General features: G+C 33.2%; 2 protein-coding genes across 2 annotated transcripts; one reads left to right on the top strand and one right to left on the bottom strand.

Moving 5' to 3' along the window:
- Positions 1–105: 105 nt before the first annotated feature.
- LOC149740453 (death-inducer obliterator 1-like) lies at positions 106–24,452 on the bottom strand. The gene is made up of 34 exons (XM_089873077.1): positions 24,074–24,452; positions 23,665–23,878; positions 23,415–23,463; positions 22,896–23,010; positions 22,160–22,289; positions 21,787–21,894; positions 21,144–21,308; positions 20,681–20,804; positions 19,929–19,985; positions 19,577–19,679; positions 18,408–18,463; positions 17,719–17,910; positions 17,080–17,147; positions 16,464–16,587; positions 11,327–11,503; positions 10,722–10,863; positions 9,122–9,306; positions 8,521–8,682; positions 7,287–7,436; positions 6,844–6,978; positions 6,372–6,504; positions 5,778–5,946; positions 5,274–5,676; positions 4,623–4,831; positions 4,021–4,197; positions 3,561–3,655; positions 3,032–3,183; positions 2,789–2,837; positions 2,298–2,377; positions 2,046–2,183; positions 1,858–1,941; positions 1,406–1,797; positions 1,025–1,138; positions 106–598 (listed from the first exon to the last, which is right to left on the bottom strand). Exons 1-34 carry the CDS (start codon positions 24,402–24,404, stop codon positions 397–399), a joined length of 5,184 nt encoding a protein of 1,727 aa, XP_089729203.1. The 5' UTR covers positions 24,405–24,452; the 3' UTR covers positions 106–396.
- LOC149740454 (uncharacterized) lies at positions 11,819–16,196 on the top strand. Its single transcript, XM_089873084.1, has 9 exons — positions 11,819–11,959; positions 12,231–12,384; positions 12,749–12,924; positions 13,048–13,239; positions 13,724–13,837; positions 14,085–14,238; positions 14,450–14,560; positions 14,796–15,091; positions 15,556–16,196. The coding sequence occupies exons 1-9, from the start codon at positions 11,823–11,825 to the stop codon at positions 15,761–15,763; spliced, it is 1,542 nt and encodes a 513-aa protein (XP_089729210.1). The 5' UTR covers positions 11,819–11,822; the 3' UTR covers positions 15,764–16,196.
- Positions 24,453–24,896: the final 444 nt, after the last annotated feature.

Genomic DNA, 24,896 nt, shown 5'->3' with positions numbered 1-24,896 from the left:
GTTTGCCGTTCAAAATTATTCTTTAATATTTAAGTTTCAGTTCCTAGAAGCCTCCTACGTAAAATTTTGCACCACCCACGGCAGATACTTCAACAGATGCACACGAAAGATGGCAACGGTTTATTACGCCAAGTAGATTTCAGTGGCTATTAAAGTTTTTCACGATTAACAAGTTATTTGCTGACACGAAGTGAGCTAATACTTAGCCACGTTAATATTCTTCATTTTTGACCACAACGTTGGGGCTGAGTAAAATACAAAAAACCTTAAAACAAAAATATAAAAACAAACGAACGGGCAGTGAAATCCGGATAAAATGACCAGATTTGTAATACAAATTTTGTATACGCCATCAAAAACGTGATGTAAAAGCAATAATTTCTGCAATTGAAAGTTTCAGCGCCTTCTGTCTCGGCTCCATGAACGTGAGTGATCCCCGTGACGTCGTTGATGACGTGATGGTGAATGACGTCGTGAGTGACGGTTTGGTGATCGTGACCGTGATCGACGATGACGTTTCTGTCTCCGATCATCACGATGACTGCTTCTTCTTCTGTTTCGTGAATCGTCAGATGAAGCAGATGACGAACGACGTCGTCTGGTTAGAAAAAAAAAAATTAAGAATCTGCTGCTACGAAAACGTAACAGACAAAAAAAGGGTCAAACCAGAGAAATGAACTGATGACATTTCTTCATTCTCAGGACCGACAGTTTTAACACGGGTGATTTTTTCAAACACTTCATGTCCGCTTATTAGTTACATAGTATAAAAGTTGTTTTTGTTTTAACCCGCGTGATGGTTTATCTGCATAGCTGACAATTTGAACAACCCATTTGTGAACACTGGGTTAAACAATGACCTTAAATATCATGACCACGCAAGTTATGCTATCAGAGTCAAGCTTTAAAACCCAATATCATTTGGTTATGATGCAAGTGCCTTGTCGCTGAACCATGGAACATATAAATACATGGCTAACACATTAGCCAACACATTTTCTCTCATGATAAGTTTAGCACCTACCTCTCATCATCCCGTGACTTGCTGTTCTTTGAATCAGATTTGTTTTTTGGTTCATCAGATTTAGTTTTGATTATTTCAGTATCAGCAGGTTGGCTTTCAGGAGATGAGTTGTAACTGATGGGAAAATACGACATAGTCAATTGTGACGGCTACAAACAGAAAGACTGATGATGCCATTTAGGCGAGATATATAACTTTTATATTATACAATTTTCTGGACTTGATTTCTGTCTGTTACATAATTCATATAGGATATAGCAACAGATCCTTACTGTAATTCTTTACACAAAAATCGTTCAACTCTATGAACACCAGATCAGGGTTAGATTCACAGAATTTATTACAAGTTACAAACAGATTAAGTCATGATAAAATACTTACGATACAAGACCAGTCTTCTCAGTTTCTTTAGCAGCAGCAGGTTCAGGAGAAGCAGAGATGATCCCTGTTGCCTCCTCTGCATCGGACTTTGTGGTGGAGTCGGGAAGAGGAGGAGGGGAGGATTCTTTTGGTTTGGTGAGCATTGAGAGGATGGAGGATTGGGAGGATGCTCCTCCTCCCATGTTGAGCACCGATAAGATCGTCTGCAGAGGATCTTTGGAGGTTGAGATCTCAGGGAGAGATGAATGTTGAGCTGGAGGAGGTTGAGGTGGGATGACTGGAGGTTGGATTACCGGGGATGGTTGGGTGACAGGTGGCGGAGTTGTAACTTCACGAGGTTGCATGCGACGTGCAAGTCGTGGATCCACACGAGGTGCCTCAGGTTCTGAAACCTGTAAGAAATAAAGTTTAGTAATAAGTTGTTAAAGTTGGAAGTCAATCCAACGACTTACTGTTGATTGTTGTAGGGAGTGTTCAACCTCCGCTAATTTTGCCTTTTTCTCTTCCAACTCCTTCTGCATCCTTTCTAAGAAAGCCTGAACATAATAACTTAGGTTAGTGACCAATATTGAATCAGTGCAGTTGATTTGTTTATTGTAGAAAAGTGTTAATATGTAAATACATGAATTGACTCAGAAACCTGTTTCTCAACGAGTTCATTCATCTCCCTTGACTCGGCTTCTTTCTTCTGGAGGATTTCTTCATCTTCCTCAGGATCATAAGGAGCATCCTCCGCAGCAGGAGACACAGGAGCAAATGCTGTTTCCGGATCATATTCCTGATAAAAACAAAAAATAAATAAAAATAAGGAAAATAATAAGAAAAATAATTTAAAAAAGTTATATGAGAATATAGATAGTTGCAACTTCTAATTTAAAAATTACAAATCTACCTCTTGCTCTTCATACATCTTCTCGGGATCATACGCTTCATCCCCATCTTCATCTTCATCATCTGCAGCTTGTTCCTCAGCTGTTAACATTTGTATTTGTACATTATATTTATTATCACACTTATTTTAATCTTTACTAACAAAAAAAACTTACATGGTAGACATTTGATTAAAGGGCCGTAACAGTAATTTTTAATTAAAGGTGAGTCATTTCTAAATTTGTCAAAGTTTATTAAATTTTGTCGAGTATTACAAAACATGGTCAAGTACACCGCAATCACACTTTTTAATCTTTATTAATTGAAATAACTAAGGTGATATTTGCTTAATTCAGACCACAACTTTTTTTTATTCTTTCAACATTAAAAAGGCCAAGAAAATTGGATAATGCTACATTAGCACAAATTTGTTAGCACAAGTTTACTTATACATTACATATATAAAAGATTGCAAATGCTTTGTAATCTGGGATTTGAATATTTGTAACTTACCAGCAATAGCAGCACTTGGTGAATATGGTTCTTCATCTTCAGGTTTTTCCTGTGGAAAAAAAAATTATTACTAACTGAACAAAATAAATGAAACGTATCATATAATTAGTGCCAATTTTTTTATCGTAAATACAAAAATGTGACGAATGTTTATTTCAAGCAAAAAATGAGTGCCAATTTTTTCTTTCCAATTTTTTATTTCAAGTTAAAATAATAAAAAAATCTCTATTTGTCATCTTCCACCTTGATGCTTTCTTCATCTTCTGATGCTTTTCTCATGAAGAACTTGAGTGAAGGAGCAAGGGACTTGTTCCTCTCAAACAGCGATCCGGAGGATGTTTTCTTCTCCTGTGATCCAAGTTCCTCCTCAGTGAGGAGTAGAGGTTGTTTGGGTTCTGGAAGAAAACATTCACAAGAAGAAATGAATTTTAACATTTTATTGTGAGTAAAATGTGTGTAAGATGTGGATAATTGAAATAAATAAATTTAACTTGCTTTATTCTAATATGGCGGGAAAACTATGGTAGTTATAACACTGTTCTGTTTCAGCTTATGAGCTACTAGGTAACTGACTTCGTTGAGAATTGGTTTTGTGGGTATGGCTGACAATTTAAACAACCACTTAGTTACCACTGGGTTGGAGTAATTACCGTTTAGTTTCTTGCACAAAGACACATACGCAACAATATGTGACAGTGTAAAGCCAGTTACATGTTGCTTCATGTTTTAATACACCATATTATCATTGCCTTATAACATAACAGGTACATACCGGGTATAACTGGTTTGTTTTCTTGCACCTTTATTTCAACTTCATTTTTGACACTGGGTTTTAACTGGGCAGCTGTTACAACATGTTCTGACTCTCTGTAGACAATAAAAAATATGTAAACAATGTTTAATCCGGTTAGAAAAAGTATACAAAAACATAAAGTGCATATGACAGTGTATATTTTTTGCAGAAATATCTAAAACTCTTATAGGGTGATTAGGACAAAGTAAGCCTAATGTTAAGTTTTTTTTATTTTGATACAACTACTGTACTATTTTTATCAGTTATAATGTATTAAACGCAATGCTTGAAAATTGCTCTTACTATTGAAACGTTGCTGAAACATTGAAGTGAACAGATTACAGCATTTTGCAAGCAAAAAACTTTTTTTTAATTTTTACTAAAACTTAATTTTACTTTTCCTTGTTAACATTTACAAACTTGTAATAAAATCACATACGGTTGTTTGTTGATGTGTCTAACAGCGATTCCTATCAACATGGAAGGTCGGTTTGGAGGAAAACTCAGTTGGCAACCCGTCTTCTTCAACTCATCAGGTATAGGTTGCGATTCAAGTAACGGAACTAAATACATATCCTTCACAAGTTTCCTATCCTGGTTACTCACCACTCCAAATCTACAAAAAAGTGTGAACAATTTATTATAGATAAAGACAACAATCTAAACCAGTGGTTTTTAAACAGCATCGAACAAACTTGAATTTGTTAGGGGGAAAAGTGTAGTTGTTGTTATCATGTTTGAGGTGTAAAAAATACATAGAATTTATTTTAGTAAAACATTACCCTTTTTTTCAACTAAAACTCCTGCAGGATGATGCAGTTCCTTAACTTTATTAGTACGTTTCTATATAAATAATAATTCTTGGCTCATCAAAAGTATTACCTGTTCATATATGCTTGTAATCTAATATAAATGTCTTCATGGCTTACTACTAGGTCATGCTTATACCATAAAAAATGTAGTCTAAATCCCTCTGACCAGGATCTCACCCATATAGAACAGAATTTTGAAAACATTAACGATTAATTAAAGTTAATTTACCTTTTCCTGCTGCTAAAGTAGGAAAGCATCGCTATGTAACCAATCCGATCATCATCAGTTGCCGCATGGAAGCGAATAATTGAAAGTTGTTTGGTTTGTAGAGTTTGTACTTTACGCAAATATTCCCAAACTACCTTAGGGTGGATTCGACCCCCTAACACTAACCTTATCGGAAGATGGCTTTCTAGTTCATCACATTGACCCCCAACCTGGAATAACAAGCTTAGTTATAGTAGGGTGGGGGAAAAATATCAAAATATTCTGATCAGGTTTTAAACAATTAACAACCGTTTATGGGAGTCCCAAGGATACGGTTTTAAAATTCTTTAAATGTTTGTTTCCTACCAAATGGGAGACAATAGAATGAATTGGTGCCCTATTTTCCTCCATCCTACTATAGTATTATAATTTTTTTAATAAAAAGTAGTTGGAAACACTTTAAATGTGGGTGCCTATCTACCTGTTTGTAAAAGCTTTTTTAAGAATATTAACTTTATAAAAATTGATTATAAAAAAGAGAGTGCTACTAATTTATAGTATTACCTGCATCTGCATATAAATAAGTAAATGAAATTTACATATAAAATTTCATGCGAAATTTATAAGAGTGCAAGTAAATACAATAATGTTTGAGTGATAAACTACACTTACCGGGTAAACATTTGCTTTAAATGTAGAAAGTTCCAACATACTGATGTAGCCTGACCATACAACGCCAACAGAAGCTGGTGTTTCTTCTTTTATCTGTTTGTTGGATTTCCTTGGATCCGAAACCTTCGTGTTTTCACTTATTGCTGTGATGGTGGTCACATGTACATCTGAAGATTGCTTTTCTTCACCAGTCCCCTGTTTTGCTCCTTTTGCATCCGGAGCAGATTTCTCCGCATCCTGATCCATGTGGATGGCAACATCCGAAAGAGGAGGAGGAGATGGGAGCTTGGGTTTCTTCTTCACTTTCTCCGATGCGATGCTGGATAAGATGGTGGCAGGAGAGAGAGTTGAATCGTGAGACTTTACTGCACTATCTGATCGTTTCACTTTCGACTTGCTTTTCCTGTACGAAAAATAAGAATAGTTCACAAAACATTTTAATTTCCACATTGCACATAACATATAAAATTTAGAAATTTCAATCAAAAAAAAGTGCTGACTTACTCTTTCACTTTATCAGGAGTAAAAAGATGGGAGGTTGGTGTGGTCGGCTCTTTGGAGGAAGGCGTCACTTTTTGCGCCTCCGAACTAAGAATGATGGATGTTGAATGTCGGACTTTTGTCTTCACTTGATGCTGCTCTGATGGTCCAAGGCTTTCTTCTTTTAGTTTGCCTGGATTTGAAGGTGGTATTTTTATGGGGGAAAAGGGTTAGACCGGTGTACGGCTCATTAAATAATGTAAGTTAATGTGTAGTTAATGTTTGAACTAGGTGCAAAAAATAAGGAAAAATTAGCAATGTTAGATATAGGTCATAATTAGGCCAACTGTGGTTCAAATCACAAGTACTGAAATTATTTGCTATCAGACATTTAAAATAGAAGATATTATTTTCCAGCTGTAAATGTAAGCCCAAAGTTGTAAAAATTAGCAAAAATTAGCATAAGAATTAAACGGGAATAGACTAATCCACAAATATGCTTAAACAAACCAAAAATTTAAAAAGTATTTTTCTATTATGATAAAAAGTTTTACATGATTATAATATGTAACCTGGAAACTTAGGATATAAATGAAAGAAACACAACATATTACATACCCGTGCATATTTTACAGTTGAGATCAAACAGATGATCATTATGTTGAGATGTTGTGTCCACAGATTGGGAGGTGGAGGAGTCAGTATTCTCATCCTCCGAGAGTGAGATCCTCTTCTTCCTCACAGGAGCAACCTCCACAAAAATAAAAATGAATTCATTTTTTGGATCCACAAAGGAATTTTGTTTATAAATTGTAATTTTTTTAATTTTATTTTTTTGCTAAAAAAACTGAGCAACCTCCACAAAAGAAAAAACTAATTTTATTTGGTTTCTATGCTCATCCAATACTGTGTTCATTTTATATGCATGAAATTCAAATAAAAATAATATAACCTTAACAGCCACCTAAAAATGTGCTATTCCAAAACATAAGTAAATCATGTTTTAATATTCAACAAAACGTTGGCGAATCTTTTCAAAGAACCAAACACAGTATGTGTTATTTCCATACACAACAAACATTACACTTACAGTGGGAGCGGTTGATCCGTTCTTCCCGGGATGTATTGTCTCTGTGAGATCAGAAAGATCTTCCTGAATCTCAATCTCACCTTTGTGAGTAATTTTTGAAACCGGCCGAAAATTCTGCAATTCTTTTTCTTGTTTCTAAAATTTTTTATAAAAATTTATAAAAATTACAAAAAGAGATACTAAGTAAAAAAGACAAAAATTTGGTAACCAATGCTTAAATATTACTGAAATGATTTTTTTTGTTTCTGGTAAATAACACTTAAATAAATTGCTTTTTTTGTTAAGAAATACATAAATAATTCTTTTTTTTGGCAAGTAAGACTTAAAATAATTCTTAAATAATTTGATTTTTAAATAAGTAATCCTTGAATTTGGTAAGTAATAATTAAATAAAAATAAATACCTAAAACTATACTATAAGCTAAGGCTGAAAAAAAAAAAACCTCTATAATGTCAAGTTCTTGGGTGAGTTCATTTTGTCTCCACTCGGCAAGTTTCTTAGATGCCATCTGCTCGGCTGTCATTTGTACGAGTTCGGAAGTGGTGACGTCACCAATTATAACCTTTCTCCATAATCCGTGGTTACGTTCATCCTTTAAGGAAAGAAATTGTAAATTTTAATTAAAAAAAAAATAATTCTTTTCCGAAAACCTTTTTTACTGTTAAATTTTTTTTAAATTAAATAATTTTTTCTTACTGTTTAGCATGTGTCTTGTGAGTAGTAAGAAATAACAATAAAAGTTTGTTTTTGTATTAATTTTCTATTGTATATGGCTTAGTTAGGTCCTCCAGCAAGGCAAGCCAGTGATCTTAACTTCAATAAACAGTAATACTGTGCCAAAAAAAAAAAAAGGGGAACAATTTTTTAACAATGGCTAAATGTAAAAAAAAACATTTAAAAAAAATAAAAAAACTTTTTAGAAAGTTAATATTTATACATATTTCACACATGACAATCATTTAACCAAGCGTTCGAACACACACGAATGTTACGGTTATTAATTCCCTCCATTGTGTTATATCATATCTATGCTCTGGTTTATCCCAAAATCACCATGCGTTACGAAACCAACATTATTCCATCTCCTTTGTTTACTGCAGCGTGTAGCTATTTTAAGTTCAGTACTGAACAGTATTTCTAAAGCTTTATTAAACCAGTTAAATTGCAGTGATTTAGCGCTGTACCAATGTTGGCTATTCACAATGCCAGTCTTTGGTTATTCACAATGCCAGTCTTTGGTTATTCACAATGCCAGTCTATTTTATAGTAATTGAAACTGAGCCAATTCTTGATTGTATTTGGAAAGGGTGAATTGGTGAGTTGTGTTAACCTTACAAGTGTTAGTTTTCTCAATATACCATTGGTAATTTGGTTGTAATTGGATTTGGTATACCGGTATACGTACTATTTCCGCTGTGTACCTTCTGAGCTGTAAATACACTGTATATACACAACTTGGAGTGGTGAGACAAACTAAATTGCTGATGAATAAAAATAAAAAAATCATCCAAAAATAATATCCCACAAAGTAACAAACATGATAACTTGTAAGCTGGAACGAAGTGTATGAAACAGAACACCCGTGTATAACGACTGTCATTTTCCGGCCCAAGTGGATGAAGCAAGTTACATATATATAGATATATATATATATATATATATAAACATAAACTTACTTTCAAGTTAAACATAATGCTCCGATATCGGTTTTTATATTTGACGTTCGTTTCGCCAAATAACTTGTGCAAGGAGTCTTCAATTTTATCCACGAGTCTTGTGATGGAGGATGGATGCATCCGGAGGTCCTCGGACTCCTCCGAGCGCTTGCTCAGGATACCCTGGAAAATGAAATTTTTTTAAATTGTTTAATAGTTTTAAAAAACAACACAAATTTGGCAAAACTAAGTTAAATGAACAAAAAGTAGTAAGAAAACATAGCAAACTAAAGTCTGTACAAAATATGTAGGTGAAATGATAATAGCTATTTAATTATGTAGCTATAAATAGCGATATGTGTATTTTAGCGCTAGCCTAGACCAATACACATGAAAAATTAAACACACACATGAAAAATTAAGTTTAAATGGAAGAATTTAACTATATTACATTCCAGAATGTATTTAAAACGCCTGGAACCTCACATTTTGGGCTACAATTTAAAAATAAATGCTATTTAAAGATAACTGACATAAAAATCAATTAAATAAGCACTTTTTTTATGAAATGATAAAAGTGCTAATATAATAACTCTCACAAAACAAGCAACAAACTTTTTACCAGAATTGATTTCTTGACATTATGCCTAATATCCGAGTTAGATGATTTTGATTCTTTGCTGGAAGATCGCTCAACCCTAACAGTGGGTTTTTCTCCCCTGCTGTTTGTCCTCTCCAACTTAGGGTTTGGTCGGTCATGGATTTTTTTTGATAAACCGTCCAGGGATTTTTTTCTCTCTTTCTCATCTGTAAATAATGGATTTTTAATGAAATAATTATAACTTAGAATTTTTATTTTATTATTTTTTTTTGAGCTAAAAAGAATTTTAATAAAATAATTAAAAACTTAGATTTATTGATTGCAAACGAAAAAGCAAATTACATAGCAATGCAAACCTAATAATAGCTGCACCATCAAATGCAAAAAAAAAAACAGTCAGAATTATTTTTACAAACCCAGAAACAAATCCTAAAGTTTGACTAGTACAGAAATGTGACTGATAAAAAATTACAGCAATACTTCACAAAAAGGGAATGTGTTGGAGCTGCCCATTTCCTATAAGCTAACCAGTGATTTATAGACCAGACAGCCTTACCCTAACTATGGGAATCTTAAAAAAAACACCTATATCTTATAAGGAGACATATTATGTGTATAACATGTTACAAATGATTCATTGCTAGCATAGGCGTAAAGTTTTACTAAACGTTAGGGTTGCAAAAACCAGAAAAAAAGGAAGTCCTCGCGCCGGTAGGCGCGAAAAAAAAAACGGTTTGCAAACCTTTGTTTTCGGTTTGCAACCCTTTAAATATGTGCTTTGTAAAAGCTCATTCAAACGTAAACGTATTCAGAATTACGTAGGGATGCCCTTTAAATATGTGCTTTGTAAAAGCTCATACAAACGTAAACGTATTCAGAATTACGTAGGGATGAGACAAATTAAAATTACGCGCGTTCGGCGAGTCCGTGTAATGAGAAACGGTCGAATCCGATTGCCTGGCGAGTGACGTCACAGTAGCTATGTCGCATGCGCCTTTCGTCAAGCCCGCACGTGTGTGTGGTTATCTTACAAACGAAGACCCGTCCGTCGGAAATACTAGGTTTCCAGAACGAAATATCGCTGAAATAAACTGCCTAAATCGTTTCCAACACTGCTTTATTTTATATGCAATGTTTTACTCAGGCAAGCAGCATATTTATTACGAAATAGTAGGGATTCACACGTGGATTCATTGCATCATAATAGCGGTTGTTTGAACCTGGCAATTGATTACGACATAATAGCGATTCACACGTTGATTACTGACGTCACAATAGCGATTCACACGTGAATTATTTAGCAAACAGGAGTTTAAATACCAGCTGAACGCATTTGTGTCGTGAATGACGCATCGGTATTGACATATTTTAACGAACGTAAACGAAGTTTGTTCGCAGTAATAATGGCGTCTTCGTTTGGTGGAACGTAATTCCTTACGCATTATTAGTATTGAGAAAATCAAAGGGTTGCCAGGCAACCCTGCAACCCCGTAACTTTACGCCAGTGATTGCTAGCATACATACATCAAAAAAATCCTTCCAACATTTTTTTCAGACCATTAGGTAAAAGATAATTAATAATGCTTAACAAAATCATTTTCAAATCTCAACACTTCATTACCGATTGATTTTCTCATTCCATCTGTGCTGGTCTTCCTCTCTTTCATTTTATTTAATGAGTTGTGCACTTTACTGGTGGAAGCACCTGGTGTGATGACTGGCTTTGATTTCTTTTCAAAGAAATCCACACTAGATTCTTGAAGCTTAAAAAAAAAAATATTGTTTAAAAGCATAAAATAGGGTCTGTCCAAAGAAAACAAGAAATATAATATAAATTAAGGTGGGAAAGATGAGACACCTTTTATTCCCTTTTTTCGTCCCATTTGGTAGTAAACAAAGAACAGTTAAAGAAATATAAAACCGTATTATCGCGACTCCCATGAACTGTTGTTAATTGTTCGAAACACAATCAGAATGTTTGGATAATATGTGCTAAAAGTGTTCTGGAATCCCCAACCCTACTATTCATTAAATCTATTGTCATATAACAATATCATATTAATAATATGTAAGGTTTTTGATCTATCTAAATAAGATTATTTATATTTTTTGGCTTGCTTCCAACGGCAGCTGTGTATTTATTGGAAAACGATACATGAGTAATATGCCTAGTTGAAGTATTAGGTAAACATTATCATGCCCGCTTTACATAGCTGAGATAATTACCTTCTTGGGGTCTGGTGCGTAGTCTGGATCCATTCCGTATCTGTTTCTCTTCCTATTCTGCTCGACATGGCGGTAAAAGTCGGTTGAAGCAATCGTCTTGTTTGTTGGTTCATGATTGGCAGGCTTAAGGTGTTTTTCGGTCGGTGCCGGCTGTGTGTGGTGAGTTTTGTGGTGGATCTACATGGGTGGTATGGTGAAAGTTGTAAGTTTTGAGTGATAAGTGTTAAAACGACACTTGGCTTAAGTGTGTAATTTAAATGATGATAAATAGCAGAATTATAGTTTTTAGTGAGCGTTTTTGGAAAATGACTAATAAATACTGAAGCTAAAGGTATAGGAGTGGAATCAGGCACAAGTTTGTAATATGAGACCGTAATTTTACAGTGAATGAACAGAAGCTGCGACTTATTTTGGTGTCAAAATAAGCACAGTAGTTTCAGTCAGTGTACTTGGAAAGAATTAACAAAAAATAGTTTTTTAAATAGATTTTCAAATAATGAGATTGTTGTATTGCATTTTGCTCAGTGTTGTGTCAGGTTACAAACACAGTTATCATGCAAGCAGTCAACACAACATCCACAGAGGAGTTGCACGAGCACAACCCCTTTTTGATCAGGTTGATCAAGAACCAAGGTGATAAACAAATTTGCAAACAAATAAAATGTATAAAAATGGTTTAACAGGTTTTATACCAGCTAAGACAATATACCAGTGATTGACTGATATAGACAAAAATCAAAGCATAACATTTGTCTAAAGAATATTTACTACAATTTAAATTGTATAAAAATGTTTTGATTATTAATAATTTAAAAATTTTACAGAAGAAAGCCTATAGAATATCAAATAAAATTTAGGTTTAAAAATCTCGAAAAACTCAGGAAAGCATTTAATCTTTTTACAGAAACTGCAACTACAAATCGCAGTCAGTGATATGTGACAACATGCCTGGCTGGTTACGATTGGAATTAATATCTTGCAATGCAGAGATGATATCGGTCAAACACAACAATATGACAGAACTACGACCTTATATAATGCAAAGATTTAATGTTCTGGTAAAACAACGTTTATTTTCTTATTTCTTAAAGATATATGGGAATTCCATAAAGAAAACTCAGATTGACATTAACTTTAATGTAACTTTCCCAAATTATAATGAAGTTACTGAATTTTAAAACTTACCCGTACAACAAATTCCTATTTAAACCTATTGGTAAAAAACATTTTATGAATCTTATAAACATACGATGATAAATTTATTTCGACTATTGTTAATTTTCAAGTAATTTTCACAAACTAAGGTAGTGTGCCGAAACCAAAATAAGATATACCATATACAACGTTGAACGTTTGAACACAAACGAATTTCCTAAAAAAGCTTTATAAGATATAGCCAAACGGTAAATGTAATCTTGAAAGAAATCTTTGGACATCTCCAACAACAAAGTACGAACACTGGAAGGAAGTTTGTCACGAAACAGGAAACTTATTTTGTTCCTCGCTGATGATAATATGCTTGGTGGGGGTCGGGGGTTCCAAGGTGCGTTAAGAGGGGCATTTGTAAGAAATCGAAAACTACGTTTTGTCAGTCTCAGGTAGGAATTGTACAGATCATAGTTTTGTTATGTATAGCACTTATTCTGGAATAATCTGCACAACTTTTTTTCTTGTCTGTATTTACTGTAATTTTTTATATTTTTTTTGAACTTGAATTACAGGAGAAACAAGATTGTAAAGTTATCAAGTAGATTGGCTCATAGGAAGAACCAGTTGATGGAGTTACATCTGGGAGAAAACCACATCGAACGGGTTTACAGCAGAACATTCGCTTTTCTTGGTAAACTTGAACAACTGGGATTACACGGAAACAAAATATTCTTTATCCATAAAGATGCATTTGTTCATAACAGGTTGTTTCATTAACTTTTAATTCTAATAAGGATTTTTAAAAAAAATAAAAAAATAAAATCACATAAAAACCATACAGCGCATCGGGGCTGTGTCCATTAAAATTTCTGCATTAATGACTAAAATGCAAAATAGGCAAGATTTCAAACCATGGCGTTATAATATTGTAAACTACTTCCACAGTAGTACACTGCTGTTGTTTAATTTCAACTAAGTAACATATTTTTCAATCTGGCGTCATGGCTCAGTAGTTAGACGTCTACATCATAACCGAAAGTTACTGAGTTTGATGTTTGCTACTGATTGCAATGCTGCCATACGTGTCCTTGAGCAAGATAGTACTCTAATCTAGTGGTCAATAATGAGTTGTACGACCTTGAGCGTCGGAAAAGTGCCAAATCGGGCCCAAATCTTATGTCCCAAAGTACAGCCCCACCCAGCGATGTAGAAAATAACCGAAAATAATTTACAAATATGAATGAACAGAAAGCTTCAACAACTTGATCTTTGTGGGAATTTGATCCGATTTATCGGGAAAAACCGTCCTCTCAACCTCCGGAACAACCCGGGATTAATTGACCTCCTCCTCACTGATAACAAGTAATCTTCCAGTGTAACAAACATAACAAAATTTCTAGCATACAATATTTCGGGCTTGAACAAAAACCATTTGTTGTGTGATAGCAAGCAAAAGATTTTTTGGGTGATAGCTTGCAAAGTTCCAAATATTAAAAGTGCAAAATATACGACTGAAATTTGTTTCACACACTTTACTACCAAGAAATAGCATTTTTACATTCAAAACTAAGATCTCAAATGTCCTATACCGTTACACAATATTTAACAGGTTGGAAAGCATATCTGAGATTGACATGAGCAGATGTAAACAACTTGAACATCTCGACCTTTCATTGAACAGAATACAAAGAATAGAAGAAAATGATCTAAGCAACAAAACGGAGTTAGCTATTTTAAACATTTCGTTTAACCATATAGGAGAGGTGAGGCAAAAACAAAAAGGATTTTTTTGGTTGTCTTAACTTGTCTATATATGTTACTATTAAGTATACTGTTCTGTATGGGCAAGGTCCTACAGTGAGTTAAGTCAGGTAATCTAGAATTTGGGCAAAAGTTAGTCCATTACTTTTGCCTAAGTCCTAAATCAAAAGAGTTACAATATTACATGATAATAATAGGAAATATTCATAACAGATTGCTCCTGCATCGTTTTCCACTCTGTTGAACTTGCATACTTTAGACTTGAGCAAAAATCAACTAACATCAATTCACCATCAAACATTTAGTAATCTACCAAACTTACAGGTAAATGATCTGTCAACAGTATTTTTTCCATGTTTAACTTTTTGTATCCTTAAATTCTTGCCACTGCATGTTTGAGTGTACCAAAATTAAATAAACCACTTTCTACCAAACTCAGAGCCTGGTATATTAGGAACAGTCAAAAGCATCTTTTTCCCCATATTCAACTTTTCTATTTCTACATTGTTGCTACTGCTATTTTACATAAACCTTTAGTAAAATAACTTTTCTTTTAAAGGTTTTATCCCTTGCATACAACAGTCTTACTGCCATCGCAGAAAATACTTTTATAAGAAACGGTCGTTTGGTTGCATTGGACCTAAAAAGCAACTCACTGTTGGCATGGCAACCAGCCACCATCTATAGCAACATAAACATGAGGTATCTTGACCTTCAAGAAAATCAGTTTGCCGTAAATAAAACATATTTTGCTGATCACGGGAGGCATTTCGATGTCGGTGATTGGGCGAGTGACTTTCATGATGGTTCAGATGAAGATGAAGAAATAAGGAATATTCATGTGACACTCAACAAGTAAACTTCTTTTTAATTTGATCCTTGGAACCAGTGGCGCAGCCAGAAAAAAATAAGAGGGGGGTTTTAATCTTTTTTTAAAATTTTTTTGGTTAAAAAAAGGGGGGGGGGTCACGACCCCCGTAACCCCCCTGGCTGCGCCACTGCTTGGAACATAAGACTATGTTTTCAGAACATATGATTGCAGTGCCTAAAATCAAATACTACAGTACAATACTGAAAGCTCAACTTTTTAAATATTAGTTTAGTTCAAATCAGTCATCTTGTGCGACCACTTTTAACGAAATTATCTTCTTTTAGTATTTTTAAATTTTTGTAGAAAAACTCTGGTTTAAATCCCAAATCCCTGGTATGGCCTTTTCCATATAATATTATAAAAATGTCAAGGAAGACACCACCACAACAAAGCTTAGATACATTCCATTCATTCCTTCAGAAATAACCATATTCTTATCTGTCCACAGAAGGGTGTTTGCAAGGTTACAGTGTCTTCGTTTGTCAAACAATACTCTTGCGTTGCAAGCTGTTCGTGCAAGTCAGAAACTTGGGGTTCAATTTTATGCCGGGTCTACACCATGTCAAGTTCGTATTGATAACACTGGTCATGTGTTTAGATGCGGTTGCTCTGCTATTCAACTGAGATATATGCTCACTGCTTGGATGATAAAATGAGACAAATATGTTTCATAACACATACTGTCAAAAACAGGAACAGTGAACCAGTGTATCTATTTTCAGTTTTTTATCAAGTGCCATGTGTTTAAGCATAGATGTATATGATTGTAGTCTTTGTAGAAACGGTTGTTGCATGTGTTTTAATGTATATGCACTGTTTATTTCAATGTAAAATTCTGTCAAATGCAATTGGACCAGTTTACCTTGTAAATCCAAGTAAATCTAGAAGGTTTAAGCAATGTAGGCAAAGAAAAAAGCAACTGAAACGTACCTTAGTCGTACAAACATCTTTTTCATATAACCAAAACTACTTAGATATAAATTTTCTGTACATGCACCCATACACCATTTACAATTATGAATCCAAACTACACCTAAATTTTGTGACATAGAAAAACGTATTTAGTATATATATACTTTCTGCACAACAGACTAGCTATTCTTGAAAATTAACTAAAACTGACTGACTAAAAAAAAAAAATAATAATATGCATTCTATTCTAAGTACGGATACCAAAATAGATAAAGCTAATCAAATTACCAAATCAAACTACCAAAAAAAACAAATTAAAAGTCCAGGCTATTTAAACGCTGTGGTTGCCTATGTTTTAGGTTAATAATAGTAAAATCGCGGCCAAGCTGGCCAAAATAACTTTCAATTTTAAAAATTTGGCGCCTGTACCAACACTTCACTAACCTCATAAGAAGGGTGAGCTTTTAAAAACTTGGCAAGATCTCTGCGCAGTGGTGCGTGGGGTCCACGAAGTACTTTCATAGTTTTCCTGCAGATCACTGTCACGCGATCTTTATGCTCCTTTGATCTGCATAATATTGTAAACAGAAATAACTAACACTTTCTAAAATGCAAATATATATATAAAAAAATAAATATTTTATATAGTAGGGTGGGGGAAGATGGGACACCTTTAACACATAATATCCAAATAGCCTGATCAGGTTTTAAAGAACTAACATTGGTCTATCAGGGTCATGAGGATATAGTTTCATAATTATTTGAATGTTCTTTGTTTACTACTAAATGGGCCGAGAAAATCGAGTTAAAAGGTGTCCCATCTTCCCCCACACTATTGTATTTAAATAATATACCTACCTATACTGCCATTATTTTATCAAAGAAAAAACACCAATGAGCTAACTTTACCCAACAAAGCTCTTCTTTCCACCACCCTTCACCCAACTATACATTGATTCAACCATGTTTACAGTTATAGACTAGATTATTTTAATGGTGTATGTTATTTCGTTACACTACTTTTAATAGATTCACAGTTATGATTTAACTTTTAACTTACGTTATATTTGTTCCCTCCTTGCTCAAAACCCTTATGGATTTCGATTTCTGCAATGCCAGTTCCTTTTCCTGAGAATATAAATGTAGATTGAAATATAAATAAAAATCTATTTCAGCATATAGGGCAGTAAACAAGAACAGTAAGTGACAGTGGCGCAGCCAGTGGGGGTTTAGGGTGTCGCGACCCCCCCCCCCCCACTTTTAACCAAAAAAAAACATTAATTAACAAAATATTTTTAAAAAAATGAAAATTTTTTGATAAAAACCCACCCCTTATTTTTTGGCTGTACCACTGGTAAGTGACATTTCAGTTATTTAACATAAACCAATAAAACATTGCTTGCACAACTATTCTTATAAACCCATTTACTCAACTAAGTAATAAGCAAAATACCATAGAACTAATATAAAGGGCTTGTTAATTGAATTTTAATTTAAAAACATGATACCAGCATTATAAAAACATTATATAACTAGCTTACAATTACATTACTAGTATAACTCATAAAAAAATAATCACAAAGCATTACATTACTGGCATAAAATATAAAACATATACAAACTTATATTTCTAGTAAAAAAATATTAAAAAAAAAACTAATTAAAAGAAAGACATAAAAAAAGACACTAAAAGTCATACCTTTGCCATTGACTTAAGCGATTCTTTCGCATGGCGTAAAATGCATTGGTTGCTACAGTATACTGAACCTTTCAGTGCATCGTTACCACACGAACTGACAATACATTTCCTTCCACCTTTGTCCGATTTATTTGTAGTGGTTGCAGTCATTGCTGGGTTGCTACTACTGTGTTTCTTTGATGCTGCATTACTCTGTGGGTAGAATACCACTGTGTCATACTATCATACACTGTAACTTGATATTACCAGTTTCTCAATTGCAAATTTGCACTTATTTAAGTCTAGGCTAGTGATTTAATAGTATAGATAGCTACTGCAATAAAAAGGAAATTACCTAACAGCATAGCAGGGTTTTTCCCATGCCAGGAGGTGAAATTTTTTCACCAGGTTATTTTGGGAAATTTCAAAATTATTTAGGATTTTAATTTTGTATAAATAAAATTTTGGAAGAAGCTAAATTTAATATATATATACCTATATAAAATTTTTGGAGAAGCTAAAACAATACATGTATTTAACCTTATGGATGACATTTAATTTACATATTTTACAAATATGGTAAGCAACAAAAATATAAACACCACAATGTTACTGATGAACATGGTAGAGAATTGACCTACATCTTAAATAAAAAATGTCACATAACTAATTAAATATTTTAAAAAACAAAATTGTATTTAATTGCTCACCTTTTTAATTTGACTTTCATCAAATATTTTGAGTTTTTTCTTCACTGGGGCTCCGTCTAAACCAAACGCACAGATTTTATATACATTAATGTAGGTTAAGAATTTTCTAAAGATGCATTAACATGCGTATAGTATTTCTAATTCACAAATAAAAAATAATATATATATATATATATATATCTTACATTATGTAAAAAAAACGAAATAATTTACAAAACTTACTGCAAACATGTTTGATTATCAGTGTACAGATAGGAGCGCATTTTAATAATATAATTAAGGTTTTAAAAAACACCCCTAATCACATATACCCTTTTTGCATGGTCACTTTTATGCGCGTAAGTACTCGCATATTTACTCGCAAACGCTTATGACGTTATGCGCGTTTTTACATTTGTTTTTGCGAGTAAATATGCGAGTACTTACGCGCATAAAAGTGACCATGCAAAAAGGGTAATAGTAGCCAAGTTATTGTAAATTTCTTGGAAAATGACATGTAGAAAATACAAACATTTTCAATTCTAGTTTTTTTTTGTGCAGTAAAATAACATTCTACTTTTACAATCAGTAAACGCCATAAAGTTAGAACCACTGAACTAGCCAATACTTTTTACATAAAAAATAGATTAACACCACCTAACGAAAAACAACAACTGATTAAACAGATATTATTCTTTCTTTACGCAGCAAATACTAAGAGTGTTCAACACAACTAAAACTTCTTCTAAGTTCTGCAACAACATATGGAAAGGCCATGGGAAAACAAAGAAATACAATTACAAATTTCCTGAGCAATTCCCCGAAACTAAAGCCTTTTGATACAGGATAAGTTCAGTTAATAACAGAACATGAAACATTCTTTTATTATTTCAGTACTTTACAGGAGAAAACTGCCTAATACAATAAAGCAATAAGCATGTCACAGTTACATTACATCGTTTTATATATAGTAGGGTGGGGGAAGTTGGGACACATTTTAACTCTATTTTCTCGTCCAATGTGGTAGTAAACAAGGAACTTTCAAAGAATTATAAAACTGCATGTTCAAGACTCCCATAGACCGTTGTTAACTGTTTAAAACACATCAGGATATTCGGATATTATGCGGCGAAGGTGTCCCATCTTCCACCATCCTATTATATATTACTATATCCTTATCAAGTACAAACCTGGATTTTTGTTTGAACTGCTCTGAATTTGTCCTTTCAAGGCAAAGTTCTTTAAACTTAATTTTTCATCCAAAGAGGCAGAACGCTTCTTCGTTGAAACCACCTTGAAATAACAATGTTAAAGATTTTATCTATATGTTTGCCTTTGCTAAAAAGTAGTTTCAGAAATTTTGCCATGCAGCAACAGTTCATATATTTGGCTTTAATTCAAAAAGACCAACAAAGGTGGTTTTTAAATAAGTTTATACAAAAATTTCTTCTAAAATTCAACAAAGCTGTTGCAGATTTAGTCAGGAAAATTTTATTTATCCTATGATGTTTTAATTATTGGTTGTTTTTATACAAGACTTACCTCAGGCTTAACTTCTTCTTTTGACTTTCTTCTATCTTTTGCTCCCTTTTTTGATTTCTTGAAAAAAACACTTACATTTGAAAAAATAAAAAATTTAATTGAAAAGTTATATACAAAACTTATAACAACAGAGTGACATCTTCTTTTACCTTATAATCAGATACAAACTTCATAAGTTCATAAAAAAAACAATCCTATACATACAATAACGATAACTTCTTTTCCCTTTAAACTTTAAAGTTAAACTTTACCCTTTACCCCAACACTAGCTAACAAATACCTTATAAAGACACCAAACTATTAAAAAGTCCGGTTTAAAAGGTCCATGTGTACTGAAGGTGTAAAAAAGTTCTGTTTTCATGTTATTAATGTCCAATAAGGCTATCAATACTTTATCTATGTCATGCTTAATTCTCATAACACGAAACATTGAAATTTCTGTCAAAAATTACAAATTCACTGTGTACGTGGTATCAAAAATTACAAATTCACAGTGTACAAATTCACCGTGTACGTGGTATCAAAAATTATTTCTCATAACACGAAACATTGAAATTTCTGTCAGAAATTACAAATTCACTGTGTACGTGGTATCAAAAATTACAAATTCACAGTGTACAAATTCACCGTGTACGTGGTATCAAAAATTACAAATTCACCGTGTACGTATCTCTGAGCTAGCTTATACCTAATACCCAACACAGTTTGTACACCATCTACAGAACTTAAACCATGTGAAACATCTTAATTACCTTAATACAGTTGGGACAAATATATTCCTCTTGTTTTTCTTCCATCTTCTTTCCTCTTTGTAAGGTGATCCCAACACAATCTCCATGAAACCAATCCTCACAAACATCACATGATATCATGAATCTAAAGCAGATGGAAGTTTTCATGTAACATAGTGTTATTGTAGTGTTTTTTTATTTGTTTTTTTTTTATTACATCTTTTTTTTAGTAAAGCCATATTTATACATATTAAGACTTTAAAAAATAGTTTACATTGGTTACTCCTAAAATACAAAATTACGAAACTAATAAAACTAGTAAATATCGCTTGCATTTGAAAGGACTATCAATGAAAAGGTTATATCACATAAATCTTGTAAAAAAACCTGTGTAAAAACTTAAATTTTTATAAAAAAAATGACAAAAAGTTAATACAAATAAACTTATACTTAAAACTTAAAATGACATTTAAAAAATGCATACCTGTTGTTGTGTGGCTTTCTACATATACACCATAGTCTATCAGGATTATTGTAACTATCATCACTATCGCTATCGTCATCTGATATTTCTACTTCATCTGAATCATCTGCATCCTCCTTCAATGTGTTTAGAGGAAGATCATCTTCTTCCTCAAACTCTGGCTCTCTGGAAGAAACAATGGATCAAATATGATGTACACGCTGATAACATGGTCGGTTTAGCAGCGATATTGTTGTTTATATAAATTCGCTTGTTCGCAAAAAATGGTGAGTATAATACTGCATAACCTTAAACATAAGTGCTAAGTGTATCTCTCCATCCTGGTTTTTATCAGAATTTTAAATGTTTAAGCTGTTTATGCCGCGTAAGTGCCAAACTTGGGGTGCAGGGGTAACCACGTTTATTTTTGTCTTCCTGCATTTTTGGTGCTTATGAATGTAGTGGACACTTTATTACATTGATTGTTAAATGTGCATGAATTAAGGTAGTGAAAATATGAGAAATTAATTAGTCTTAGGTATCTTTGCACTACATGCTCAAAAACAACGTTCTTAAAGGTTTACTTATTTCTGAAGAAAAAATATTAACGTGTTATTTATATATATATATACTGAAAAATACTGATATTGTTAGTTTTACAAACTTCTTCACTGGTTTCTTTATTATTTGGGGTAAAATCGATTTTTTCTCTTTCTCTTTTTGAGGAGATTTGATAGTTGGTGGTTCAAGCTCCAAACCAACTTTTGATTTTCTAAAAAACAATTATGAATACTAAAGTAAAAAAGATTCTTTTACAAAATATTAAAATGCATACAAAACAAAATTTGCTAAAATTTAAAGCCCAAATTAGGTATCATATGTAACTCTAAAAAATTCTTACACATTATAACAATGTCATTAAATCGGTTTTAGTACATTATGGTTGAAGCATTTACCAATATGCTACATACTGCCTCCTACTACAATGTAAACAATAAAAACTTATGAATGAAAACTAAGAAGCAATGTGTTCTCACATATCTCTGGTTCGTGGGGAGTTTCTCCTAGGTGATTCCCCATGTACAATCTTCTTCCTACTTTGCACAGAACTAGTGGAGGAAACTGGAGAACATGATCGCTCACTGCTCGGAGAGCGCTCAGATCGACCTAGGATATAAGACTTAATCAAAAATTGTGATAACATTTAGGTATAGGAATTTAAAAATGTAGATTATCCAAAATGTTTGCCAGGTGGACCAAAATACAAGTTATAATAATATATGTGGGGTAAGATAAATACTATGATGGTCTTAACCCATAGTATCTCATATTTCCTGATTTCGATTTATTAACATTTAATAACGCTCTTTGAGAGTCGTAAGGATGCGGTTTTATAATTTCTGTATTTGTTCTTTGTTTATCAAATTGGAATAAATAACAGAATGAAAAAAATGGACAATTTTAGTATTTTACCCAAAGCTACTATAGCCTATTTAAATAAACAGGACTAGAGAGGGCTTAAATAAGATGATAACTTAAATAACACAAAACATCATGAAACATAACATAGTAGACAACGCACATTTAGTAGAATAAGTAAGAATGGATTTTCTTGAGCTTTGAAGAGTACTAAGTTACATTGTGTAAGTTTCAATACTTAACATGTAAAGCCAATTTACGTCATAGAAACGCTATATTATATACATGAGAATTATGAAATAAATTTTCAATCTCACATCTGAAAAAAATTGAACAAAAGATTGCTGATGCTACCTGCGGAAGATCGTTTGTAAGAAGAAGATTTAGGGATGTGAGAAGGATCGAATATCTCCTTCCCGATGCCTTTGTTTGATCTCGCACTTCGTCGGATGCTTGTGGGGGGAGGAGTCTGTATCAGAAGAATTTCGCCAAAAACATTATTTAGATATAATATTTATATATATAGTAGGGTGGGGTAAAGCAGGACACCTTTAGATCATAATATCCAAATATCCTAAATATGTTTTACACAATTAGCAGCAGTCTATGGGAGTTGTGAGGATACTATCAAATGCGATGAGAAAATAGAATGAAAAGGTGTCCCATCTATACCAACCTACTGTACAGCAATTACAATGCACCACACATATAACTGGGTAACTAAGTAATTATAATTGACCAACTACGCCCTAAATTCTAGGTGGGGTGCCTTAAAGTGTTATACCAAAACAACTTAACTTATAACTGTAACTGTTAGATGCTTAGTAGAAACCTCTCAAACCTGCCATGTTTTAATATGTTCAACATGCTTACCTGTTTAGCTGGTGATGGAGATTTCTGTTTGACTTTAACTTTATGCGTTCTGCAGAGAGTGACAAATTATTTCAAATAAAACAAAGTATTGTCAGCAAAATACAGCCAACATCAAACTTTTTAAAATGCAGTCGAGACAGAAAGAGTTGCATTCTTTTAACAATTTGATCTCAATGTTAACTGAATACTACAATGCAAAAATTAAAAAACTGCTATATTTTAAACAAATGGCACTTGACAAATAGTTTACTTTTTTGGTTGTGTTTCTTCAGCATCTGTGTCTAAATCCCCGTCCACGCCACTGCTTGCATAGACTTGAGAATGTTCCATGCATGGCTCGGTACCAAGGTCTGTAGTTGGCGCTGTTGACGGTTCTACAGATTGTTCCATGGGAAGATCTGTAGATTGTTCCACAGGTTCCTCCATTTCAATTGGCTCCGAATCTTCCTTTGTGGTAGGTGTTTCTATAACAAAAAAAACTAAATTTGACTTACTTCATCGGTAATCACCAAAAACTTGTTTTTTTTAAGTGGCATAGTAAAAAAATTATAATCCCCTCATACCTTCAGTTGAAATTTGAGTTGCTTAATTAGTAATCATCAAATTAATTTAGTTTTATTTAAAAGTCATAGTAGTAAAGTTTTATAATTAACTCATACCTTCAGTTACTATTTCAGCTTGTTCATTATCATCAGGGTTTGTGCCAATCTCCCCCTTCACATCATCTTCTTCTATCAGTTGACTTGTTTCCTCTTCTTCAGGCATCTCTTTACCAACATCATTTTCACACCCTTCCATGTCTTCCTGCTTCTCTAGCTCCTGAGGAGTTTCGGGAATTTCCTCTTTTTGATCCTCATCTCGAGATTGCTCTTCCAGCACCACTGCTCCTCCATCTTCATTCTTCCCATTGTTTTCCTCAGAATCCAGGAAGTTATCTGGAGGTTTCTCAGTGATCCCAGACAGCAAATCAACATCAGATTTATCTGTCATACTTATTGCTCACCCCAAAGACTATAAATCAAAATTTGTAATAAAAAAATCGGTAGTAGCTAGTGTGGAATCTTTTTTGGCGTCATAGTGAAAAATGAATAAAACAAATCAATATATATTTACAAGTCCGCTAATCAAGAAGATGTTTTTTTAATAAGATTAAAAAAAATACATGGGACTATACAAAGAAGACGGAAAATTTTTTCCGCTAGAAGCGGTAATTATTTAAATTAAAAAATACGGAAAAACGAACAAAACAGCACTACAAAGTGTTAATAAGTGTAAAACAAATTAATTAAATAATAAAAATACCTTTCTAAATACATAAAACACTAGTAAGAACATATTTCCCACATTAGGTCGGTTATATACGCTCTTTCGTTCTCCTTATTGTCGTCGAATCTGTGGTGTAGCGGTTTGCGTGCGGTCGTAAACTCTCTTTGTTTTATTTTTACCGGGTTCGAGTCCCGCACAGTGGAATACTTTTTTTAT

Source organism: Ciona robusta, chromosome 2, assembly GCF_009617815.1.
Source record: "Ciona robusta chromosome 2, ASM961781v2".
Lineage (NCBI taxonomy): Eukaryota > Metazoa > Chordata > Ascidiacea > Phlebobranchia > Cionidae > Ciona > Ciona robusta.
The sequence above is the reverse complement of the archived record's forward strand: the minus strand, read 5'-3'. Positions and strand labels throughout refer to the sequence as shown.